We start from the raw sequence: 23,279 nt of genomic DNA on the forward strand, positions 1-23,279 counted from the left end.
CAAACTGTACTCAGTAGTACTTTAGTCTGACCACCCCTGGTTTGTGATAGCCTAAATGTTACAGATGTTGAAAAGGAAAACTCTCATAGCAGTTTTTAAATTAAACTTCTGTTTATGCTTTACGGAAGTTCATTTTCTTATTGTCGACAGACGCCACATTTAAATAAAGACAGGAGCAGATTTCTGTTTGTTTGTTTGTTTGTTTGTTTGTTTAGAAATGACAATATTTTCTCCCAGTTTGGTCATTCCCACCACTCTCCCCAATCACACAACCGCTACTAAACAGGGAGTGTGAAGGCTAGGAAGTGCTCCCTCCAAGACATGTTAAGCTAACCCCTCATTGATTTTTAAAAATGTAGTCCAGACCACGTCACTGGCAGCTGAACACTCAGAAGAAAGTGCTAACTGCTTTCAAAACCTCTTGAAAGCATAAGCTCATAGACACCCACAATTTCTTAAAATGGCAGTGACTTGTATTTGTTTGATCTCTGTGTTGTCGTGACTCTGGAGCTTTACTCAAGGGCATGAAGCAGACTGATCTAGCTTTTGCCTCAGCTGAAGTATCACTGTGTATCAGTGATTACTGGTGTGATGTGGCTAATCAATAAAGTATTTAATGTTTCCTTGTCAAGTATTGATGTGGTAGTGTATTGATTTTCTGATAATCACATTAGAGAGTAGGGTTAAAAGGTTGAGCAATTGATGGAGTACATCAGTACATGTGAACTGGCTCTCAGTAGTATCCAAGCTGCACAATACTGTTTTGCAAGAGTGTTAATGTACACTGAATGAGCAGTTCATTAACTTGCACAAAGGTAAAAGTAGCTTGGATCTGTGCACAGGCATCTGAATGGGATGCAGGTGCTACAACTAGGTGGAGTGAACGAGAACGTGCCCTACATCTACCCCCAACTCCAGCACAAACACTTCACGGGATGCATCAGCAACCTCGTCGTCGACAGCAAGGTAACAATTCCAGCAAAACACCACTACTTGTGATCAAAAATTGAAAACGCAAAACGAGCTCAAACTGAATTTACAAGGTAGGAACTAGAATAAAAAGCTGTTGGGCCTCAGATTATGCGTATCTATCTTTCTATGGGTTTACAAGCATTTATGATCAAATGATTGTTTGTTTCATTAAAACCAATTACACAGGGCGTAATAACAGTCCAAATGAATGCATACTTTAAATGCCCAGTTCAGCCATGAAACTCTGTCTGAGCACTGATTGGCTCCCAACAGCCTATCAGCTACGCTTCTCTGCCCAAGTAACTCTTTATAATCCCTGCCAACTTGCCGCCTAACGCCTGCGCACGCTACTAAATTTCGTATCCTACCCTCCTCCTCCCTAGCACCACCATCTAGATCTCCTACATCCGTACCCTTTGCAGCAGCAGCATGCTTCTCTGCTTTCTATGTCTGTCCATGACTATCAGAGCAATTATTCGTACTTGCTCAGCAGCAGCAGCAGCAGTATGCTTCTCTCCTTTCTATGTCTGTCCATGACTATCAGAGCAAGCATTTGTACTCACTCAGCAGCAGCAGCAGCATAGCAGATCTAGTCCGCCAGACCAAATCTATTTAAATTCCTCCCCCATCTATAAAAGCTCACAATTTCTCTCCGAGAGTTGTCATGGCTGAACTGATTAAAGCTTATGCACATCATTTAGTGTGAACAACCTTGTTGTTGTTAATAATGGGAACTATTTAAATAAAATTTAGCTAACATAACACAAGGCTGTTTTCTCTAACTTGTTATTATTGGTATACACACCATTTCTTAGCATCTATTACTTATTTGTGATGAAGCAGTATACAGAGAGACAGAGGGCTGTTTTGGAAAAGCTTTAGAAGTGTTTAAAAATCACATTGGGTTTGCTGAAGCATGACACGGGTTAAAGAATGTGAGGTTTAGGAGACAGGACAATGCATTTCATTGAGCTAATCATTCTGATTCATCTTTTCCATTTTATATTTTCCATTTCATGTCTTTTTCCCTCTCCCTATCTCTGTTTCTAATCTGTCTACTGCAGTCATTTGGTGGATTTCCCATCACATTGCACGTTAAGATAATTGCACAATAGTAATAGTATATAAATATGTTACACTAATAAAAACACTGCACTTAAATCTAAAGTGATCCTCCTTCAGTGTGGACTTGAAGAGAACTCAATGTTCTTTTGTCCTTTTATTGAATACAGTACATTTCAGGCCTCTTTATATGTATGGAGCTCTGATCTCACTGGGGTCATTTGCACTGCATAATGGTGAGCTCATAAACAAAATTAAAGACACTCCTTCTTCCACTTAATGTTCCATTTGGCTTCTTAAATCACTTTAAACACTTCTTATTGTTGCTCATTGTGTGAGGACTCGGGGGACAGTTAGGGAACGTCTTCACCACTGAAATTAATTTATTGTGGTGGTTTTTTTTTTTTTGTTTTTTGTTTTTTTGTATCAGAGGAACCAGAGGAACCTTTTCAGGTTCCATTTCAGGTTTTTGGTTTAGGTTTTTTTTTTTTCCAGCAGAATGTTTTGAGGAAATTATAGATTTTAGTTTTGCTTTTACCAGAGTCACCATTTCAGGAACATAAGGAACCTGTTGAGGAAATTAACGACTTTAGGCATGATTTTATAATCCAGAAAAAATTCAAGGAAATTAGGGACATTAGACATATTTTTACACTGAGGAACTTTTCAGGAAATCAGGAAGCTTTTCAGGAAATTCGGGACTTTAGATGTGTTTTTACCAGAGGAACTGTTTCACAAACCCAGAAACCTTTTGAAGACTTAAAAGATTTAGGCTTTTATTATTATTATTTTTATGTATGTATGTATGTATGTATGTATGTATTTATTTATACCAGAGGAACCTTTTTAGGAACCTAGAAACTTTTTTCAGGAAATTAGATATTTTAGGTTGGTTTTTACCAGAGGAACTTTTTCAGGAACTGCAAAACCCAGAAATTAGGGACTTCAAGCTTGTTTTCACTAGAACCCAGAAACGTTTTGAGGAAATTACAGATGTTATGTGTTTTATTTTATTTATTTTTTTTTTTTTTGCCAGATAAACATTTTCAGGAACCAATGAATGTTTGCAGAAACCAAGGAACTGTAGTGCATTTCTACAAGAGGAAGCCGATATGTGTATAACCTGGGTGGAATTTCTGGAATCTTTATGCTTCCAGCTTCAGAACATTTTATTTAGTATGCTACTATACTGGATGTGATGTGTTGGCAAGTTAGAAAAACAGTCGCTGGAAAAAACAACTGTATGCATGACAAATTGTTATAAAGTTACTGCTCATTACTTTATCATACACAAATGTGATTACAACAAGCATTTTGTTATCAGTTGCTATCAGTGGCAAGTTTAAAGGCTTACTGTTTTTTAAAGGTTTACTGTATTTTACTATATGCTGAAATGTCATAGCCGTTCACTTTGTACAGTGTCTGTTATTTTAGATAAAGGTCTTGGTTTATACTCTTGGCCATCCCACACACACACACACACACACACACACACACACACACACACACACGCACGCACAGTTATGTACGTTCCTTTTCCTCAGGTATATGATCTGAGTTCTCCAGCTGATTCCTCCGGGAGCTCTCCTGGCTGCTCGATGACGGACAGGAGTTGCATGAACATGGGCTTCCCCTCATGTGGCACCAGGGGTCGTTGCCATGGCGAATGGGGCTCCTTTAGCTGCCAGTGCATAGCTGGGTACAGCGGGCATCAGTGTGAACAAGGTAAGTCAAAGCAAAATCCACTTACACCAGTGCAACTTAAAATCCATCAGTTTGGGATGATTAGAGGTCAGCTGCAGGCGACATTAGTGAATGGAGGTGTAAAAAAGAGGAAGTGTGAGTATAAGTGTGAAAAGCTTTTTTTTTTCTTAGGGAGTGAAAGCAGGGCCTATCAATGGCAGTAATGTGTAGGAGGAGAACATGTTAGCAGCCAACGTTGGTTTGGCAGAAACAGAAATCAGAAGCATTCTGAAGTGTTATGAACTGTACAGTAGGTTGTGTTTATGCAACACCCAGGGAACATCCTGTCAGGAAACAACACACACCGTTTGTGAGTTCTGATTTTTGTACCCTCCTCAGGTGCTTAGTCATTAACAGTCTGTGTGTGTGTGTGTGTGTGTGTGTGTGTGTGTGTGTGTGTGTGTGTAAATGACAGAGCTTCCTGAGTATTCCTTTGATGGTAGGAGCTATGTGCATTATCAGCTCTCTGGGCCGCTCCAAGCCAGACACACACAGGTGCAGGTTCTGATCCGAACTCGCAAACACAGCAGCTCCATCCTCAGCCTGCTCTCTTCAGCACAGAATGAATACATCCGACTTGAGGTGAGGCATCTCTCCCTATCTCACGCTCTGTCGCTCTTTCTCTCTCTCCCTCTCTCTATCTCTTTCTCTCCCCCTCTCTCTCTCTCTCTCTCTCTCTCTCTCTCTCTCTCTCTCTCACTCACTCACTCTGCCCCTTGCATGGTGCCAGTGCAGATTCCAGTGAACCAGTAAATCTTTTCTAAGACCTGGCCCACTTTATCGGTTTAAGAGATGATCTATTACATAAACAGATGTAGGAGTTTCCTAGCAGAGCACACGGAATGAGAAAAACAACTTTGGAAGTGTATAATTAAGTAACTTCAGACTTTTTATGAAAATATTTTACCGTCCAAGGCTAAAAAATGTGATGTACAATCATTTATTTATTCATTTAATAAAAGTGCGATATTATTTTTTTAAATGATTATTATGGTTGTCATACCCCAGAAAATGGTGGGTTCTACCTGTCTTTTAATCTCTTGCTCATTACAGATTTTAATAATCCAGATTTTACTAAAGCTGCGTTGTTTATTATTGAAAGCACCATTACAAATAAAAATCAAACTGAACTGAATTGAATGGTAGTTTCTCTGATGTTAGGATTCTAGGCCAACAGCAATGAGTTGATTGATTTTTTAGCAGCCTTGAACTGGTGTTGTGCTGAAATTTCCCTGTTCTCCACATGAACACCACATGAGAACATTTATTTGAAAGAATTATCTAAACAAAATGTATCTAAGCAAATGTAATGCCAGAGTTTTACATGCTATCATATTACGTATTTCCTCCAAGGTCAATACACAGTATAAATTCTGTGATACAAACAGATACAGTATGATGAACAGTATTTGTATTTGTATCATAACTGATTTCTATGTACTGGTAGGTAGGGATATATTCACAGCTCCTGCCTGAATTTTTGTTTTGCTCTCTATATTTAACCATTCCAGTTTCAATCGTGAGATGGGAGTCTCGTGATACAAATTCTTTTTTTCCTTTTTTTTTTTTTTTTTTAAAAAAAAAGGTCACAGTCATTTTATAAGCCTTCAGCATATAAAACTGTAACATGGCCAACATATAAATTCCCAGAATGTTTTCAGATAAGCCTTCAGGTAAAAGGAATGAAGATTTTGGAACAAACTGTCTTTTTTGCTGTGCAAAAATGAGAAAGGTTTTGACATTATCTTGTCAGTAGGAAAAGGTTATCAATCTCTCTCTCTCTCTCTCTCTTTCTCTCTGTCGCTATGTCTTTCAAACACAACCTACACTATATCTTTATTTCCCTCTCTTTCTCTCTGACACTTACTCACCCTCACTCTGGGTGTGTCCAAAATGTAAAAAGAAAAAATAAATGCTGCCTTGGTTTTATTCAGAGTCAGGAAAGCATTGAGTCATGTTCAAAGTAAATGTTTGCACTGGCTTCTGTCATTTGGCTGATTCTGAAGGCGTACAGAATGCTTCATTATCCTATATACAGTATACAGCATATATCCCATAATACTGTGGGTCAGCCAGCCTGTAAAAAACTGGAACAGAATATACAAATAAATAAACAACAAAGCAAAAAAATATATAAGAAAAGAAGAACATTAGCTAAGGAGAGTTGAAGGCTGAAAATGTACACGGAAAACACTTTCATTCACGCAGCAATGGATAGTGTGCATTGTAATCACAAAAACCACCCAAGCATGAAGAATACAGAGTCAGCGCTCAATAAATGATTAGATAATTATGTAAATGTAAAATTTTAAAACATTTTGTGTATTGCACACAGCGTTTATCTTGTCTTTTTGTTTGTTGGTACAAATATCCAGAACACATCACATTTCTGCAGCTCTGTTCTAGCATGCTAGATAACATATGAGACATTATTAGTTATTAGAGACATTAGTCTTAGTGAATATTTTCCAGTGTTCTTCGGTTTCTTGGTGAAAGAGGCACTAATTTACCATAAGTGACTAAAATCAATGTGTAGTTTGAGGCAGACGTCTTTTCCTGCACATTTTACTGAAGCCCTGACTTGCTTGGTGGGTTCAAAAATGTTGAAATGAAATATTGCTGGCATTAGATGCATTAGTTTGAGAAGTTTCGATGAGTACTTTTAGTAAAGAATTTGGGAGTTCTGCTTGGAAACACCTTTGCTTATTAGATACTGTAGGAAACAAGGCATTTATTTCTTCATTTCTCTCTTTTTCTGTCTCTCTCTCTCTCTCTCTCTCTCTCTCTCTCTCTCTCTCTCTGAAACCGTTTCCTGTGCTTTCTATTTTGAACAATCTATACCTTCCTTTCCCTCACACACTACCTCTGTATCTTCATCTATCTATTTATCTCTTGCACATACACACACGTCTCCCTGATATTGTGTCCACCATATTTATTATTGGGTGGGGACTTGTTCTTGTCTCCAGCTGTGCACAGCTTGTTGTTTTCTTTTCCTCTTTCTTTAAGTTTGTTCTCATGTGTATTTTATCCAATTCTGTGTATATTTCTCTGCTATTTTTCCCTCTATTGGCAGCATGAGTGACATTGAGGCAGCTTGTATCGTACAAGGCTAGATGGTGGTGTTTTTTTTTGTTGTGTGTGTCATACTTTTTTCCTTAAATACCCGCTGCTAACGTTAATGTAGTGTTTGAGTAGCAGTAATTGGCGAGACTTAAAGATTATTAGTTCCCTGTGTGTGCTGCAGCACAGCCCATCTGCTAGTTTCTTCAAACGTTGTCACCACAGTGGTGTAATGTTGGAGTGGTGCGTTTGTCTGTAATCACAGGGGCATTAATATGCCTTTGCCTGATAGACACTTAAAATATATGCTATTCTGAGGCTTGCGTGGTTTGTGAGATTTTTTTTTTTTATCCAACACCTGCCTGAAGATGAGACATTTAAATCACTGATGAGTGCTTTATCTGTGTAGCTTTGTTCATCTTGCTCTCTCTCTCTCTCTCTCTCTCTCTGACTAATATATATCTGCATTTATTTATTTAAAGCATTTATTATAATATAATATAATTATCTGTAATGTAATAGTCTTTCTAGCAATCTGTGAGATATCATATATTCTCTCCTGTGGCAGGCTAATGTGACTCATTTGAAGCCTCATGGCTCCACGTCCCGTCTATTTTATTAAGCTTCGATCCTAAAAAAATGATTCTGCACTCATCTCCCATGCAGAGCTAGGTTTCTCCCCCGCTGTTTTCTTGTCAATTACCCCAGCAACAGTGCTAATTTATGTGATGCAATGCTGCCTATTTAGTATTCACTTTTTCTATTGGATTATCACCAACGAGGCTCCGCAAGTATTTCCAGCAAGGTAGCCTTATATTTTCATCTCCGCATCAAGATGAGAGGAAGCGACAAGCAAAACAGGCTACTGTGTTCTGAAAGTGGCACGTATAATTAAACAGTTTGGACTCAGCCTCCAGACTGGGAAACAAATTGCCACATGGTTGTGCATACAAGCCCAAGAAAGTCTTGTATGTTGTTGTTAATTGGGGTTTGGTTGTGACAGTTGAGGTGCATGATTAGACAGAAAAAAAATGCATGATGCCTATTGGATAGTCTTTCAGTCCTTTCAGATAACAAGCAGGAAACGTGATGCGTAAGAGCAAAACAAAACTAAACAGATCTAAGATTTTGAAAACCTGTCCGGCTCTGAGGTTCGCAACCTTTTTTTTTCTTTTTTCATATCAAATGAGATGCACAGCATCAAATTTCAACATGCTTCTGATGTACAACCCAGGGGTTTCATTAAGGTTTATTCACCTGTGTTCCTCAGTACACAGAAGCTACAGAAGTAATAGAAAAATTCTGTTGGTGTGTTCAAAGGCATACTGGGTCTCAGTGGGAACGTCTGAGATCAGCCCTGAACCACCCAAGGCAAGAAAGCAAGAGTACTTTGCTAAATCTTTACTTGGTGGGAAAATTGTGGACCTTTGAAGCGTGCACTCTTAAGGAGAGTGTATGCCTGCTAAGGGCTATATATACTGTGTATTTATAATAGAAAACCTTGACGTTAAACCTCACTTTATGTAAACAGAGCCCAGAAGGCTGACAAATGCTTGTGTGTGCAAACAAGTTAAGGAAAGTGAGAATATGTGTACATTTCATGAAGGTCATCCTTGTTAATGTTTTATTATTATTATTATTATTATTATTATTGAAATGTTTTATTCTTATTAGTTTGCTTTATTTTAATTTGTGAAAACCTCAATGCTTCCTGGCTTGGCTGTTTCATTTAGCTCTGGTGCTCATATCATGACAAAGAACTAGCATTTTTAATGCAGGAGGATAAATTAAGCACTCTGGGACTTGTGTGGAAGGCTTCAGAAAATGAAATGAATGGTTAGTTGCACATATGGAGAGCTCGCGCACTCATATGCATGCGCACACTATCACCTACTTTTCTCCTGTTAGCATATTACACATCTGAAATTCTCTGAATCGTATTTCTGAACTTTATGTCCTTACTATTCATACTATTTCTGAACAGCATTACTGTGTTCATTCTTATTCTTTCTTATTCAGTCATTTATTCTTAACCCACAGAGAATATAATATTAATAATATTAAGGCATTCATAAATGAGATAAAGTTGAAAGAGGACAGGACAACATCCTGCACTTGCACAACGTGCAAGACAGGCTGGTTTGATTGTTTCAGAAACTGCTGAACTCCTGAAATTTTCACACACAGCAATCTCTAAAGTACACAGAATGGTAGGAAAAAACAAACAAATTAAGTGAGCAGCCATTCTGTGTGAAGAAAGTTCTTCTTAATGAGAGTGGTCGAAGGAGAATGATTAGACTGGTTTGCGCTGACAGGAAATCTACAGTAATGCAAATAACCACTCTTTGCAACTGTGGTGAGCAGAAAAGCATCTCAGAATGCACAATGCACCAAAACTTTAGACAGATGAACTACAACAGCATAAGACCACATCGGGTTCCACTCCTGTCAGCCAAGAACAGGAATCTGATGCTACAATGGGCACAGGCTCCCTGAAACTTTGCAGCTGAAAAGTGTAAAAAGACCAGGCTGTCTATCTTCAACTGACCAGTTTTGCTGAACCTGTGCCCACTGTAACATTCATTTGTTTCTATATTCTGAGCCTAAAAGCTCAGGTTCTAGATGACCTGCATTTATAAAACTTGAAATCTTTATTTATAAGGATATTACAGAAAAAGTTCCCATAATGTTGATGATGAGTTGGATTCATGATAGCTTTAATACTGAAAAAAAAACAAGTATATTAAACATAAGTATATTACATATACATGTATATTAAACATATACATGTATATTTAATTATTAAGATATTATTGATTAAACAATAAATAAACTTTAATTTACCTTATTACCAAAGTATTACCATACTACCAACTTATCTGTAAGTCTGTATATTTGTGTGTGTGTGTGTGTGTGTGTGTGTGTGTGTGTTTCCTTTTTGTTGTTGTTATACAAGTAAATGCAAAGACAATTTTTGTATTTTTTTTCCTTTTCACCATTCTATATTTTGTTTTTTTGTTTTTCCTTTTCACCATGGGCTATGTGTATTTAAATGGTCCATTAAAACGGTGATATTTTTTAAACTATCACATTTCAAAGCATAACAACCCTACTGCAGTTAGTGAGGTAAGGTGCTCGTAATCTCAGCTCGTTACCTGTATAAAAGAAACCTGGGTGCCAGAAATCTTTCTGATTGAGAGGGGGTCAAATACTTATTTCCCTCATTAAAATGCAAATCAATTTATAACATTTTTGACATGCGTTTTTCTGGATTTTCTTGTTGTTATTCTGTCTCTCACTGTTCAAATAAATCTACCATTAAAATTATAGACTGATCATTTCTTTGTCAGTGGGCAAACGTACAAAATCAGCAGGGGATCAAATACTTTTTTCCCCTCATTGTAAATACTAATTTTTAAAAACTAACATGGACTTAAATGTAGAATATCCAGCAGAGATTGTGGTTTGCAGTGTGAGAAGGCAACGCCAGCCTAAATTGACAGTGTATTGAATTCCCTTGTCCCAGAGTTTCCAATTAAAGGGTGGTATGTTTAATTCCGTCAGTGTGTGGCAGGGCTTTATCAGATCCCTTCTTTGCCTGATTATAACGTCTGCCATGGCTTCCTGGCGCAATATGTGCTAAGCCTCTTCCTTCATCTCTTCTGTCTGTTCCCCTCTGTCTCTTTCATCACATCTTTCTCTGTTCATCGTCAACCAAGGCTTCTTATCAGTATAACGCCCTCTGACCTGAACTGTTTATTTCTTGCTTTCCCTGAATAAAACAGCGGATATGCTTATGGGAAAAGCTTTAAATTGTTTAACATTTCATATTTTTTATATTTCGCAGATATTTCAGGGCTTGTTAGCTGTCTTTTACAACCTTGGAGACGGAGACTTCAACCTGACAATGCTCTCTCACCGCCTGGATAACGGCGAGTGGCACGAAGTTCACTTGGAGCGCCACGATAATGAGATGACTCTGAGCGTAGACGGCGGCGGTGGACGAAGAGAGGTCACAGGGTCACCTGGACGCAGCCGGGAGATCATAATTGACCCCTCCTTGGTCATGCTGGGAAACTCGTTTCCAACTGGACACAACAAAAGCTTCCAAGGTAAAAAAAATACATGAATATAAAAAATATATATATAATGCTTGGTGAAAAAACAGTTCTGAGCATCTATGACTGTGTTGTGTTGCCAAATTGCATTTAATTCCACAAAATATTGACCTGCTGTTACAACAGCTTAAATCTATTTTTATTAAGGACTTAACTGGCCATTTTACATCCTAATGGGACTCTAATTGAATACTTTCTCAAAGGAAGGACCACCTGGAGGGTAATCTTTTTAGCTTATCACTGTATGGCCAAAAGTTTGTGGACACCTTTGTCTTCCCCAAACTTTTGCCACACACTTGGAAGGACACTTTTGTATAGAATGTCTTTGTCATGCTGAATGAAGTTTGGTTCTCTTGGCTTTAGTGAAAGGAAACTGTAATAATTCAACATACAATGTCCCTGTGCACAAATTGAGGTCCATACATTCTAAAATCTAGTGGGGAAAACCTTCCCAGAATGGCGGAGGTTATTATAACAGCAAAAGGGGGACTACATCTGGAATGGGATGTTCAAAAAGCACATACAGGATGAGTGTGATGGTCAGGTGTACACAGATTTTCAGCCATATAGTGTGTATGGTGTGTGCCTAAAAGTTCCTAATCAAACTAATCAAGATCTAGGCCTTTGCCAGTTAGATTTAGATTCATAACAGATTTATTTTCTGATCTTTTCTTGGTTATTTTAACACACAAATGTCTCAACTAAATAATCCTTAAAGATCCCCTTTGTATGCTAACAGTATAGTTTTTAAGCAGGATTAAATTAAAGTTGACCTATTAATCCAATTGAACCAAAATGTAAATCTTGTTCTAAAATAGTATTTTATATAAAAATCCCCATTAAATCCTGGTTTAAGTTTTACTTAAATTGTATTGCTCTGAGTATTATTACTTTACACTCAGATTTAAATTTCATTTTTATCTTGCACAAATCTGAGGTGATTTAAATTTCTGAAATGCCAGCAATCATCTATTAGATGGATTAAAGAAAAGCAAAGATAGAGTTAAGATTTTCTTTCAATGTTGAAGAAAAATAAGTATTAATAATGATTAATCTCAGGAGTAACACTGATGCTATGTTCTTGTCTAAGCTGGCAAATCCATCATGGGCTATCAGAATTAATCACAGGTAAAGATTTTAATCACAGGTTTGTTTTAATCACTGATTTGTTAAACCAGGTTTAAAATTCACTGTTGTAACTGAAGTCAAATGAAACAAATCCTCAAATAGCACCAAGATCCCCGATAAGTTTCAACTTGGTTTAACAAAATCCTTAATGATGCAACTCATCCTTAAGGCTTTTAAAATAAGCCTGTTCCTTTTGTAGCCAAAATCCTTTTGATTAGGATTGTTATTATGCAGTAGGGTTTAAATTTTTGAGTCCAAATTTTATTTAATCAGAAATCAGACTATTATTATCCTCTCGTAACAACTAATGGATGATGTTGACTCAGTTATGTCTTTTCTAAAATAATTAGGAATAATAAATCATAACACAATCAATAAGAACAAAGGTGTTTTGTTTTTTTTTTACTTCTATTGGCAAAGAATTGGGTCATCTTTCCTGAGAAATATAATTTCACTAAATTGTGTTATTTTCTCGGTAGAGAATAATGTACTTTTGTTATTACAGTTTACCAGTGGAATGGATGGGACATGTGTAAGGTTGGAGTGTTTCCAATTTGTACATTCATAGGATTATGAATTCTTAATTAGGATTAAAATATTGGGACTTTTGCATCCTGCTCTGATGTGTAATGAGTTTATTATACATTAAGAAAAAAAAAACGTCTATGCTGACCAAAGAAAAAATCTCGATCTTACATCTTTAAAACTTCAAAACATGATACGTTCTGTGTATATACTGTTTATTCATTTTTTTGTTGTTGTAGTTAATTTCTCATTATAAATGTGCAAATGAACAAGACATGACTACATTAGCAGTGTCTTTTATAAGTTATATTAATGCTGTCACATACTGTATACACACAAATTTATTTTAATCATATCAAACTATTATTATCGTCTCTTAACAACTAATGTCTGTTGACTCAGTTAGGTAATTTCTAAAGAAAAATAGAAACAATAAAGCATAAAACAATCAATCTTCAAATCTTTTTTTTTCTTCTAATGGCAAAGACTGAGGTCATCTTTTCTGTGAAATATAATTTCACTAAAGTGTATTGTTTTCTTAAAACTGCTGAAGTGAAAACAGTCCTTGGTAGTGGGCATTTTCCTCCGGTCTGAACTGGGGCAAAATCATAACATATTATGAATTCATACTTTAATCCTTCTCTCCTGACTGATTACACTCTATTGTATTAGCAGTGATGAAAGATTTATTAGTGATGATTAATTTATAATAGGCTTAAATGCAGCTTCAGTGTAAGAGCAGATGTGTGGACTTACTGAGCACCTGGCATGAAACAGATAAGATTAGGAAGGATGAAATTACTTATGACATGAAGGATTGAGTGGAATGAAAGGATGACAGCCTCAGGCAGAAACAGGGGCAATATCTGTCTGTTAAGTGGACATTAATAGTATCTCTCTCCAAATCAGAGGGTGTTGTAGGTTGTTTTTTTTTTTGTTTTGTTTTGTTTTTTTTGTTTTTTTAATTAATGCAAGAATGTTGAGGAGAATGAGGAGGCGTGTTGGATTTTTTTCTCCATGATTGTTTTTCATGGTGATGACTCACCAAACATATTTATATAGTTTATATATTTATATTGTATAGTCAAGTTTATTACAGATTACATTGTCCAACACATGGTTCAGTCATGGCATCATACCATAACTTTGTATCTGCTACATCACATGATCATAAAATATCTGATCTTACAATTTATCATAAAGATGGTCTCAGTACTGTCTAGTATAATAAGCAGATGCGATGCTCAACACACACACACACACATACACACACACACACACACACACACACACACACACACATATATACAGTGGCAAGAAAAAGTATGTGAACCTTTTGGAATTTCATGGTTTTCTGAATAAATTGGTCATAAAATGTGATCTGATCTTCATCTAAGTCAAAGGTATTGACAAATATAATGTGTCTAAAATAATAACACAAAAAAATTCTGATCCCTCATGTCTTTATTGAGAACAACCAAAAAAAACCTCATAGTGCTTGTGGAAAAAGTATGTGAAACCTTGAGTTAATGACTTCAAAAAAGCTAATTGGAGTCTTGTTAAGAAAATGAGTTTGGAGGTGTGGACTACAGCTACTTTGACTGATAAAAACCCCTCAAACTTTTGGAGTTTGCTCTGCACAAGAAGCACACGCTTATGTAAGCCATGCCTTGCCAAAAAGAGCTTTCAGAGGATCTACGATCAAGAATTGTTGATTTACATAAAGCTGGCATAGTTACAAAGTGATTTCAAAGACTTTAGAAATTCACCAGTCTACAGTTTGGCAAACATTCTACAAATGGAGACACTTTGGGACTGTTGCTACTCTACCAAGAAGTGGGCGCTCAGTCAAAATGACACCAAGAGCACAACGAAGACTCATCAATGAGGTAAAGAAACAACCCTGAATGACAGCCAAAGATTTGAAGGCATCATTGGAACTGGCTAACATCTCTGTTCATGAGTCTACAATATGTAAAACATTGAACAAGCAGGGTACCTATGGCAGGAAACCACGAAGGAAGCTACTGCTTACTAAAAAGAACATTGCTGCACGCCTGAAGTTTGCAAAAGAGCACATTGACACTCCACAGTGGTATTGGCAAAATGTTTTGTGGACTGATGAAACTAAGATTGAACTATTTGGAAAAACCACACAGCACTACATCTGGCGTAGAAAGGGCACGGCATATCATCATAAACATCATCCCAACCGTAAAGTATGGTGGAGGAAGTCCACAACAGAATGGCTTCAGAAAAACAAAATCCACCTTTTGGAGTGGCCAAGTCAGAGCCCAGACCTCATCCCAATAGAGGTGCCATGGAATGACTTGAAGAGAGCCATACACATGATACGTCCAAAGAATATGTCAGAGCTAAAGCAGTTCTGCCAGGAAGAATGGGCTAAAATTCCTCCTGAACAATGTGCAGGTCTGATCCACAGCTTCTGGAAGCGCCTGGTTGAGACTATTGCTGCCAAGGGGGGGTCAACCAGTTATTAATTGTAAGGGTTCACTTAGTTTTTCCACTGCCATTTTGAATGTTGAATGAGTGTGTTCAATAAAGACATGAGGGATCAGAATTTATTTTGTGTTATTATTTTAGGCACATTATATTTGTCAATACTCTTGACTTAGATGAAGATCAGATCACATTTTATGACAAATTTATTCAGAAAACCATGAAATTCCAAAAGGTTCACATACTTTTTCTTGCCACTGTATTTTAAAAGTATGATATATTTTTAAAGAACGGGAAAAACTATCTCATACTAAGTTACTTTATCTATTTTTTTTTATTCTTGATAATTTCCCAACTAATAATTTGTAGTTGTTTTTTTGCTCAGGAGTGTGTGTGATTTTGGGCGTGGTTTTGAAATGAATTCTGAAAGAAGGTGCTGTAATTGTTTGAATGTTGAGTCTCAGCTAGTGTCTGTCAAGATCACTGACTTGAACTAGTGTTGAATCTCAGCTTTTCCCTGCATCTGTTTCAGGCTGCATGCGCGACTTGAGGCTAAACGGCCGCTCCATGCCTTTGGACGCTCAGCCCAAAGATGGTGTGTTAGTGCTTAGCACTGTGGGAGTGACGCTGGGCTGCTCCTCAGACTCCTGCAGGAGGAATCAGTGTAGCCCTCCATTCACCTGCGTCGACCTGTGGAGGATCCACGAGTGCAGGTACACACACGCGCACACACACTCATACTTATTCACTTGTGTACATGTGTTTGTCATGGTGTGGTAACACTGTCATTCATTTTATTGCAAAGATCCCCTTATAGGGATGGGTGGAGCTAGGACAGACCAGTGAAAATAGTTAGAAGTGCTTATTTTTACATTTATGACATTTGGCAGAAGCCCTTATCTCTTATCTTATTTATAGATAATAGCAGTTGAGGGTTAAGAGCCTTGCTCAAGGACGCAGCAGTGGGATTTGAACTCACAACCTTCCGACAGGAGTCATCAATAGTGTCTGCTACCATTCCCAATCCTATGATCACACAAGCAAGCAAGCAACAAATTATTCTCTTGCTAGTGTGTAGTGACCCATGGTTTTTTTTTGTTCAGATAAAAAAGGTAGTAACTACATATCACCTAATTACGTGCAAATTAAATAATGCACTAATCATTGTGAAAATTAGATGTTCAATTTACAGGTTAACTGATAAGCTTTGTAATAGCTTCGTTGCCAGATTAGCAATGCAGGCTAAATATACTAGCTATACACACTCAATAGAGGCACTAATTATCTCTTCTGAGGTTTATTTTCCTCCATAATGTCTCTAAAGATATTTAATTAAAGGCTGTGTTTGACAGGATAAGATAAATCCATGGTTATAAGGTTTTTCTTCCATTTTCTCGAGCAAATGGAAACTAATTGCAGGTAAGAATCTAAGTTTGTGAGTGGGCACCTGAAGGAATATTGGACCCCACACACCATCGGATTCGCAGAAGAATCGTTCCAAACAATGGATTTGTCGCTTTACTCTGTCCTACCTAATTTGCAAAGAATTGAGAAAATCTGAATTCAGTTGTTCAATTGTACTTTCTATTTCCTCTGTGATTAAAATCACAGCTCCATGACATGCTTTTACTGTACAGCACAAAAAATAAATGGTCAGCCGGTGCTTTATACAATGGAAAGTTCAATTTCATCGCTGCATCCATCTATAGACCCTGAATTGAAGCTCCCCCATGGTTATATTTACTGTTAACGATAATCTTGCATTGAAAAAGTTTACACCACACCACAACCCTCCAGAGAACTCCTACTGTCATAGGAGTATGTGATAGGAATTTATTATTATTATTTTTGCATGTTTGCCTCGAATATCCAGGGTTGGGGGTTTTGATTCCCACTTCCTCCCTGTGTGCGTGGAGTTTGCATGTTCTCCCCGTGCTTCGGGGGTTTCCTCCAGTTACTCCGGTTTCCTCTTCCAGTCCAGAGACATGCGGTGTAGGCTGATAGGCATCTCTAAATTGTCCATAGTGTGTGAATGTGTGTGTGACACCCCGTCCAGGGTGTCCCCTATCTTGTAAATGGTAAATGGTCTGCACTTATATAGCGAATTTATCCAAAGCGCTTTACACTGTGTCTCTTTCACCCATTCACACACACACACACACTCACACACACACACACACACACACACACACACACACACCAATAGTAGCAGAGCTGCCATGGAAGGCGCTAACTTGCTATCAGCAGCAACTTGGGGTTCAGTGTCTTGCCCAAGGACACTTCGGCATGTGGAGACATGTGGGCCGGGAATCAAACCGCCAACCCTACGGTTAGTCGACAACCTGCAACCTGAGCCACAGCCGCCCCTTGTGCCCGGGCCTTGTGCCCCGAGTCCCCTGGGATAGGCTCCAGGCTCCCTGCTACCCTGTGTAGGATACGTGATACAGAAAATGGATGTTTATTTATTTCTGTAATATGCGACAGGAAATGGACACAGATACTCAACCAAGGTACGGATAGTTCCGCATTGGGAATGCACTGTCTAGTGGAAAAGCCCTAAAAGGCACGTATTCACTTTGCATCCTCTTCCTGCATTTCTTTCTTTCTCTCTCTCTCTCTCTCTCTCTCTCTCTCTCTCTCTCTCTCTGTCACACACACACACTCACAGAGACTCACAGACATGAGGTGGGGGCCTTGGATGCTCTGGGGCTGTCTGTAAACCTGCCAGTATCAAGCTGTGAAGACCTCACCATGCTCTTTCTCCTGTTACTTAGAGTTAAACAGTGTGTGTTTGTGTGTGGTCTGTGTAGGTGGGTGCTTGTGTATTCATATGTGTCTGCATTGCATGTGTGTTTGAGGGGGCTAGAAGGGGGCCATTTTCTTATCTGCTGGAATTCCTTTTTTTCCTTATTCTCCCACTTATCAGCTCAGCGGGGGCCGCAGTCCAGCAAGGAGCAATTCATGCACATTGTGTGTGTGTGTGTGTGTGTGTGTGTGTGTGCACATGTCTGTAGATGTGTGTTTTAAAGAGGCAGAAGCATAACAGTATTTAACCATGTGTTCAATAGAAATCTTTTCACATTTTCACTGCTCCATCTGCTTCATAGAGATTATATGAGTGTGTTTGAGCGTTCCATATCTGGAGATCCAGTACAGTCTGAGAATTAGACACAGCAAGAAGATTTATAGAGTCTTTTGCTTTGGCTTATCGTTATAATTTATATGCAAATCATGACATTGTATATGTTTATAGATAGAATTTTACTGAAGACATCTGTTATTTTCTTTAAGATCCCACTTTGTAAGGAATAAAACATGACAGGGCATAACGTTATAGGGAAATAATCAACAACGGGGGGGGGGGGGGGGGGGGTGTTATGAGGACTGATATGAAGCGAAGTTACAGTTACCTCTGCGAAGTTCATTGTTTTGTTTTGTTGATAGTTATTTTATTCCTTTCATACCACAAGAGTTTGCCAACAATGTGTTGTATTTTTTTATCGATTTACATTTATGTTTAATGTTGTGGAATGTCAATGAAGTTCCTGTTATCACGTTAGGGCATTATAAAGAGTTCCCTCACCAGCCTCTCTTTTTTTCTCTCTCTCTAAGTTAATTTTGTGTTGAGGATTACCAAGAAATCACAAAACCCTCCTGTGTCGAAAAAATGAAAGTTACAGCTGTACCTCTGACTGTTACAAAGAGCTGATACTAGAGATGCCGTCTAAAAATTCTAAATAAACTTCTCCTCACAGAAAACTTCACCATTTCAACAATTATATGTTTAAAAAAAAATAGTGTATGTGGAGTATCCACAATCCCTTTTTTAAGTTGTTACTATAGAAACAAAACATGTTAGAATGAATACATAAATAGAAACCTGTTATTTGACAGCCAGCACCACTTTTGGAGCTGCTGAGAAAATTAATCGACACCTTCTGACTAATCTGATCCAAGAATTCAACCGTGCAGTAGTTTAATCAAATAATGAGACATATTATTTGGTAAATCCATAAATTATTTCCGTAAACAGACATTTATATCTGATTCACGTAAACATATACAACTTTTCATCCTTATACCCTCTACTGTACAGTACTGATAATTAATTGCATAATCCCCTCTCCATCTGTGCATTTTTGTCTCTCCTAATCCCAGGTGTCCGCCGGGTCACATGGTCAAGGCCAACGCTACAGGCAAATTCTGCGTGTACACCCTGTGTGCCAGCCGGCCATGCCATCGGGGTACCTGCGTGGCCCAATCGCCCTCCAAATTCACATGCGAGTGCCCAGAGGGCTACAGGGGGCGCCACTGCGAGGTCACACTGGCCATTTATCATGATGATGTGGGTCTGAGTTTCAGATCACTCTTTGCCATATGCATCTGCTTCATGGCACTGCTAGGTATGTCCATCATGTCCTGTTTGAACTTTTCTGCTCTTTTTGCCTCTGAATCTCTCTCTATATATATGTGTATCTCTCTCTCTCTCTGTCTCTCTCTGTCTCTCTCTCTCTCGCTCGTTACAAGAGACACTGAAAGCACAAAGACACACACAAAAGTAAACTCAGGCCAATCCAACACTGCTCAGAATTACGCGTTACCTGCCGGTTTGACCCACCTCTTCTCCATCCACAGATGACGCTCGACCACACCCCCACCTCCACAATTGCATATGCATAGTTCATAACATTACAGTGCAAAATAAACACTGAAACGAGATGTCTGGTAAACTTAATCATTCCCGGACACGTTGGCCAGCACCAAAATTTCTTATTGGACTTTATAGGGCATGTAGAAACTAAAACTGTTGAGTGAGCGACAGTTCTGTGGGTGAAAACGCCTTATAAGAGAGGTCAAAGGAAAATGGCTAGATTGGTTTGAGGTGCTAAGAAGGATATAGTAATCACTCTTTACAACTGTGGTGACCAGAAAAGCATCTCAGCATGCACAAAACATCTAACCTTGAGGTGGATGGGCTCCAACAGCAAAAGACCACATTGGGTTCCACTCCTGTCAGCCAAGTACAGGAATGAGGATATTATGGGTACAGGCTCACCTAAACTGGACAGTTGAAGATTAGGAAATAAATCACCTGTTTGTTTTTTTTTCTTCAGTTTTTAATTCTCCAGTTTGGGTGAGTCTGTGGCCAATGATAGCAGGGTTTTTTAAAAGCATACTGTACATAATCAATAATGATGTAATCTTGTGTAGTAGTGATTCATATTTGATCAAATGGCTGTGGTATATAATATATATTAATGTGCATCAGTTAGAATTAAAATCTCAGGACTTCAAAATTAAGCTTCTAAATCAAATAACAGCCATGCAATATAATTTGAGTATATATGTGCGAATGTAGTCTGTGGCTTCACGTCGTGCTCACTGTTTGTGAGCATTATGTGTAGGATATGTTTGACTTTCATATCTTGATAGTAGTTTTTATTGTTGAGAGTGTTTGCTATAGCACCTGTGAAAGATAAGGCAGGTTATATGTCAAGTTATATTCACTTCATGTAATAAGCAATAGGAGGTCTTTTTGGTGCTTCAACTCTTTTCAGTCCAAGCCTTACTGTGAGCATTTCATAATCTATTTTGTATATAGTTGTTCAAAAAGTGGAGGCTTTATTTACTGACATACCCAAATACTTAGATGTAATCAATGCATGATCATGTGTTTCAGCTAGGGAAGCATCAATAACGTTTTTCACACTAAGTACCAGTACTGATACCAAAATGAGTGCTTACTATTAATCGATGGGGGATAGACTGATTTATGTGGTAATAATCACAGATTTTGATTTAGCTCTGTTTACAGTATGTTTCCCTGTTTAAACAGTAGAAATGAAAAGTGTGTTCATGCAGTAGGCTACTAGACCTTTTCTTTATAATGTTAGCGAGCTGATTTTAACAAAGTGCATTAGCTAGCTACAGTATTGTATATTACATAACTTGGAGAAATTATGGTTGCAATGGAGAAGAGCGTATTTTGTTTCAGCTCAGAAAAGCACGTCCATACCTGTAAGAAAAAAAAGTTAGTTTCATTGATTTTATTGTGTCGGAATCCCTCGTCCTCAAGGATTGATAGTGACTGATTGTCAAGAGCTGTTATTTGCACTCAGCTATAGTTCTCTGACATTTTTATTCACACCTAGCCTGCATTTGTTGCAAGCAGTGAACACCTCATGCTTTACAAATTACATTTAAGATTGTTATAGCATTGACCTGAATAGCACCTTGACTCACATAGAAATGTAGACCGTACTCGTTACTTCTTCATTCTTGTTGTTTTCTGATCAAAGATCTGTGTTAACATTCACCCAGCATACTGATATAAGCCGAAAACAAACTAAAATAATCGTTTTCCTTCAATCACAGATTAGGCTCATGGCATCATTGTTATGACCTTGATGTTCACAGCTGCAACAGCTTTTAGAAGTGTTAATTACTTAATTTGTAGGCGTACAATGTGCTGTTTACTAATGCTGGGGTAGAAATGAAGATCAATGAACTGCAGTTTTGGAAAGAATTTCAATTGTCTGGACCTTTCCCTACGAAGAAAAAAAAACAACCCTTCTGTCTGGGTTTTTGCCTGCTGTCCTGTTTGTCTCCGTGAATCCGATGAATGGAATGCAGTTGCTCTATTGACATTTTGCACAAATAGTCCATCTTTCTTTGTTTTTTATTTCTCCCAGGGACTTTAATTGGTTTAGTATGCTGTGCTCGTGTTCTTGACTCTTCTTTCACCTCTGCTTGGCTACAGAGCTAAAGAAAATTTCAATGAATAACTCAGTATAGAATTTTGTTTCAATTTTTTTTTAAATTATTTATAGGTTAAAAAAAAAGACTGATGAAAAATTAAGCAAACTGACTGATGCCGTCAATAAGGATAATGTAGAAGAGTCTGTGTATATATATAAAATATACATTTTAAGTCATACATCTTCACCATCCCATCTTTTATAGACATTAATTCAACAAATCATAGCTGTTTCCATCCATGGGGATCATAGTTAAAATTTATATTTTACAGGCATTTCATCCAAGGCAGCCTAAATTTGAGACAGGCTCAGCAATCCAAACAGCAGAGTTCAGAAGTCTTGCTCAAGGTCAACAGTGACTCCCTGGGGTTTGAACTCACAACATTTTGATCACTCGCTCCGAACCTTAACCTCTGAGCTGCCACTACTCCGGGTAGTAAGTGTGTTAAACTTAAACTGGCCTGTGAGGTGTGTTAGAGGTGTGTCCTTGATTATATTGTCTTGTGCATTATCAGCTCTCTTTTGTGTGTCTTTATTATGTGGCCCTTGGCACTCTGGAAGGATCTGAGTGGTGATAAGTGAGGATTTATTCAATTTGGATTTACTGCAGTGTTGTGTGAGCAATGGAGTGAAGGGGTGAGATCAAATACAGTAGTTCCAGGAAGAAGCATGCAGACTATTATTGCAAGCTAGATATCTTTGATTGTATATGTATATGGGTCAAGAACATGACATTTGTGTGTGTGTGTGTGTGTGTGTGTGTGTGTGTGTATTCATCCATTAACTAATCCTAAAAAATCAAGAATTAACTATTATTTTTAATTTTTTTAAATGCTTCAATACGATCATTACTTTGAATGGAACCATTACTTTTTTTAATTTAAATAATTTACCATGTAGCATAACCATAGTTAGAGTAGATTAGTTTTTAAAAATCTGAGATTCATAGGACAACAATTTATTAAATAGTTTGGCTTAAAACTTATTGTAGTATTCTTTTTAAAGGATAAAAGTAAATAAAAGAATTAAAGCAATACAATAGTTAAGAACAATGTCAAGTGAGATTGTTTTAGCTGGTTGGTCTAAGCAAATTTTTTACTTAAAAATGTATGACATCCAGAAAATAAAATGTAAAAAATTTTAGCATACTTTTATTTTTAATAACTTTATTAAGAAAATAAATAATCATTGATGTTCATGCACACTTTTCATTTCTATAAATAGATATTGATTTAAATGTTTTCAAAAAAAATGATTAATGAGTGTTTTAAGTGAAAAATATATTTCATGTTTATTTATAGTTAAATCATATGACGTTTGAGTTATTATCCAAAATATTTTTGTTTTAATTTGTAAAAATTTAATTAACATTTTTTTCACTCTTTTAAAACTTTGCCACTGACCCATACTCTTTCAATAATCGAAGTACTAAAGGTATCTTTTAATAAAG

At 37.5% G+C, this 23,279-nt stretch overlaps 1 protein-coding gene across 1 annotated transcript in view; it reads left to right on the top strand.

The window, feature by feature from the left end:
* The window catches only part of si:ch211-186j3.6 (neural-cadherin), a 270,148-nt gene that overhangs the window by 231,738 nt on the left and 15,131 nt on the right, over positions 1-23,279 (top strand). Inside the window, exons 26-31 of the mRNA XM_053617155.1 lie at positions 843-966; positions 3,579-3,759; positions 4,193-4,359; positions 10,688-10,952; positions 15,604-15,784; positions 19,230-19,474. Coding sequence (XP_053473130.1) covers positions 843-966; positions 3,579-3,759; positions 4,193-4,359; positions 10,688-10,952; positions 15,604-15,784; positions 19,230-19,474 — 1,163 coding nt within the window. The remainder of the gene's footprint in view (positions 1-842; positions 967-3,578; positions 3,760-4,192; positions 4,360-10,687; positions 10,953-15,603; positions 15,785-19,229; positions 19,475-23,279) is intronic.

The sequence above is a fragment of the Ictalurus furcatus genome, chromosome 27, assembly GCF_023375685.1.
Source record: "Ictalurus furcatus strain D&B chromosome 27, Billie_1.0, whole genome shotgun sequence".
NCBI lineage: Eukaryota > Metazoa > Chordata > Actinopteri > Siluriformes > Ictaluridae > Ictalurus > Ictalurus furcatus.